At 41.6% G+C, this 2,606-nt stretch overlaps 1 protein-coding gene across 1 annotated transcript in view; it reads right to left on the bottom strand.

Annotated features, from left to right (window-relative positions):
- Fga (fibrinogen alpha chain) overlaps nt 1-2,606 on the bottom strand; it is a 7,423-nt gene extending 4,817 nt beyond the window's left edge. The window contains exons 1-2 of the mRNA XM_021158178.2: nt 2,466-2,606; nt 86-214 (exon numbers count right to left, since the gene is read on the bottom strand). Of these exons, the coding sequence (XP_021013837.1) occupies nt 86-214; nt 2,466-2,519 (183 nt within the window). The 5' untranslated portion in view covers nt 2,520-2,606. The remainder of the gene's footprint in view (nt 1-85; nt 215-2,465) is intronic.

Below are 2,606 nucleotides of genomic sequence, written 5' to 3'. Positions count from 1 at the left end.
GAGGGAGAGGGAGAGGGAGAGGGAGAGGGAGAGAGAGAGAGAACAGCATAAGGAAGGCTCCTTGTTCACCTTGTGCTCGCCTTACCCAGTCATCATCAGAGCAGAAGGGCCAGTCTGAGTCCTTGCATTGACTCTGATGTCTCTCCACAACTCTTGGGCCACGCACTCCTCCTCCTTCTGATAAGAATTCACCTTTATCTTCGGTATCTGTAGTCTTTAAGGGTTTTCAAAACATTCAAAAAGGAGCAGAGGCAACAATGTTAGCCAGCAGAAGAGACTTTGTCATGCTCACTAGCCCCAAGGGAGAAACGGCAGACATTAGGAGCCAGTACTGCTGGCTTCCACAGGCTGCCAGTTTCTTACAGTCAAAAGGAAATTCTACTTATTTCACGGAGTCATTATGAGAAGCAAAGGAGACAAAGGGTGTGAATGTGTAAGACTGTATTTGATGCTAGGTAAGCATCTGCTAGATGGTAAGGGTTTTAAAAGAAAAATGATCTGTATTAAAAGCATCAGTTAAATTTCACCTTTATCCTTTCTTTTGTGACCACAGATGAGAAGATAGCTGAAACATTCTAGGTTTTTTTTTTCCCTCCCTAAAGTCCTCTTTCTGAATGTAAAAACCTATGCCCTGTTGCACCCATGCTCCTTTCTCCTTCAGGTTTCTATGGTAACCCTTGGAGATGGTCCATGATTCAGACAAGCACTTATCAAGTACACAAATGTGGGAAGTTAAAACTTGGCAATGTTTTGTAGTACAATCATGCAATTGTAGATTTTCATTTGAAATGAAAATAATAAACAGTTGAAGCAGTAGTCAGCAACCAGCAATTTTTGGAACACCTTATAATTAGAAACCCAGAGCTAAAAGTTCTCAGCTATAAACCAAATGAAATACAAAACATTTTGTCCCATAAGACTTCCTAGTCTAACGGGTGGAGATGGCTTCGAGGCAGTTCATCGCCTCCGCTCAGCACTGCCAACTTACAAGGGACTTCCTGTCACTATGTTAGTTTGGGGTAGTTTTTCCTTATAATTAATCAACATGGTCTCATTCTCATTTGTGAAAATTCAAATAATCCTAATTATCATAATTAAAGCAGCGAAGAACAACTCATTTAAAAGAACGAGTCCTTTTGAATAAGAAATATAATGGTAAATTCAATTGTATGAGTAAAATAGCACAACAATGAAGCAGACAGAAAGTGCACATAATAATAAGAGACAAGGAAGACAATAGAAGTACAAATTACCCAGAAATATCGCCTCCGCTAGTTATTTTAGTTTAATTCCCTCCAAAAGGTATTATTCTTTACTCTCTGATATCAAGATTTTTGAATGGTGAGCCAAAAAATCCACCACCAGCACCACCACCACCACCACCAAAACCAACTGAAATGATATACACCCTGGGTAACTAATTAGGATGTCACCTAGGTCCTTGGTCATAGTTGACATGTTTTATAAACTGGATAGAATGTGTCAGAAACTCCAGTGATTTAGGTTTCTTTCTTTTGTTTGTCTTTGGAGCTTAATTTGGGGAAGATGTCAGTATTTAGAAGTTATCTGAAAAGAGCACGAATCCTTCCAAAGAGCCCACTGCCTCATAACCAATGTCTTCAGGATTTGCTATATGTTTTCAAAGGCAATTAATTTGCCCTTTTTCCTTTTATGTCTTCAAAAAGATATAAGAAGTTCTTCTTAGGGCTGCGGGTGTAGAATGCTTGCTTGGTCCATACAGAGAAGGTTCTGCTGCAGTCCTCAACATGACAACATTACAAAACTCAAATATCACCAATAAAACAAAGACTAGAGGTTAAACCATACTAAACCCCAAACCTTCTGCTCGTTTCAGTCAAACGTCTGGAATTACCAGCTGGAGAACAGTTCTTACCCAGTGTTGTGATCTGTTAGAATGATGCCTCCAGAGTTTAGAGGGACAAAAATATGGAGGGATTCAGGAGGCTGGCAGTGTAGCTCAGTTGTAGAGAGGTTTACTGTCATGCCCAGGGGTTCTCAACCTGTGGGTCATGACTCCTTTGGCAAACCTCTATTTCCAAAAATATTTATGTTACGATTCAGAAAAGTAATAAAATTAAAGTTAGGGAGTATTAACTAAAAAACAATTTTCTGGTTGCGGGTCATCACAACATGAGGAACTGCATCTAAGGGTTGCAGCATGAGGAATTCTATGCTGGATCAATCCCCAGCACCGTGAGAGTATCCTAACACACACAGCTGCAGTTTTAAAGACTGCATCTGAATCAGCCTGAACAACAGATGTCAAGATCCCTCTTCCCCTAGGGCCTCCCTCTGGACATCACATTTCCCCATACACTTGTCAGGCTCATCGAGGAATTTGCCTCCCTGGCCTGGCATTTATAAAGCTCAGTACAAAGGACTTGTAGACTCTGAACTCAGGACTCCTTGCGGAAGAACTACCAGAGAGAAGAGAAAGCACTTACCCAGACTGTGCTGGCCACGCTCAAGACGAGGCAGGCGACCCTCAGGGACAGCATGGTGTCTGCGTTTAGGGATGGTTCATGAGGAGCACTGGAGCTGAAGCGAAGGAGGACTGACTGCACTCACAGCTCCAACCCTACTTA

This window comes from Mus caroli, chromosome 3 (assembly GCF_900094665.2).
Source record: "Mus caroli chromosome 3, CAROLI_EIJ_v1.1, whole genome shotgun sequence".
Taxonomy (NCBI): Eukaryota; Metazoa; Chordata; class Mammalia; order Rodentia; family Muridae; genus Mus; species Mus caroli.
This window is presented reverse-complemented; position numbering and strand designations above follow the sequence as displayed.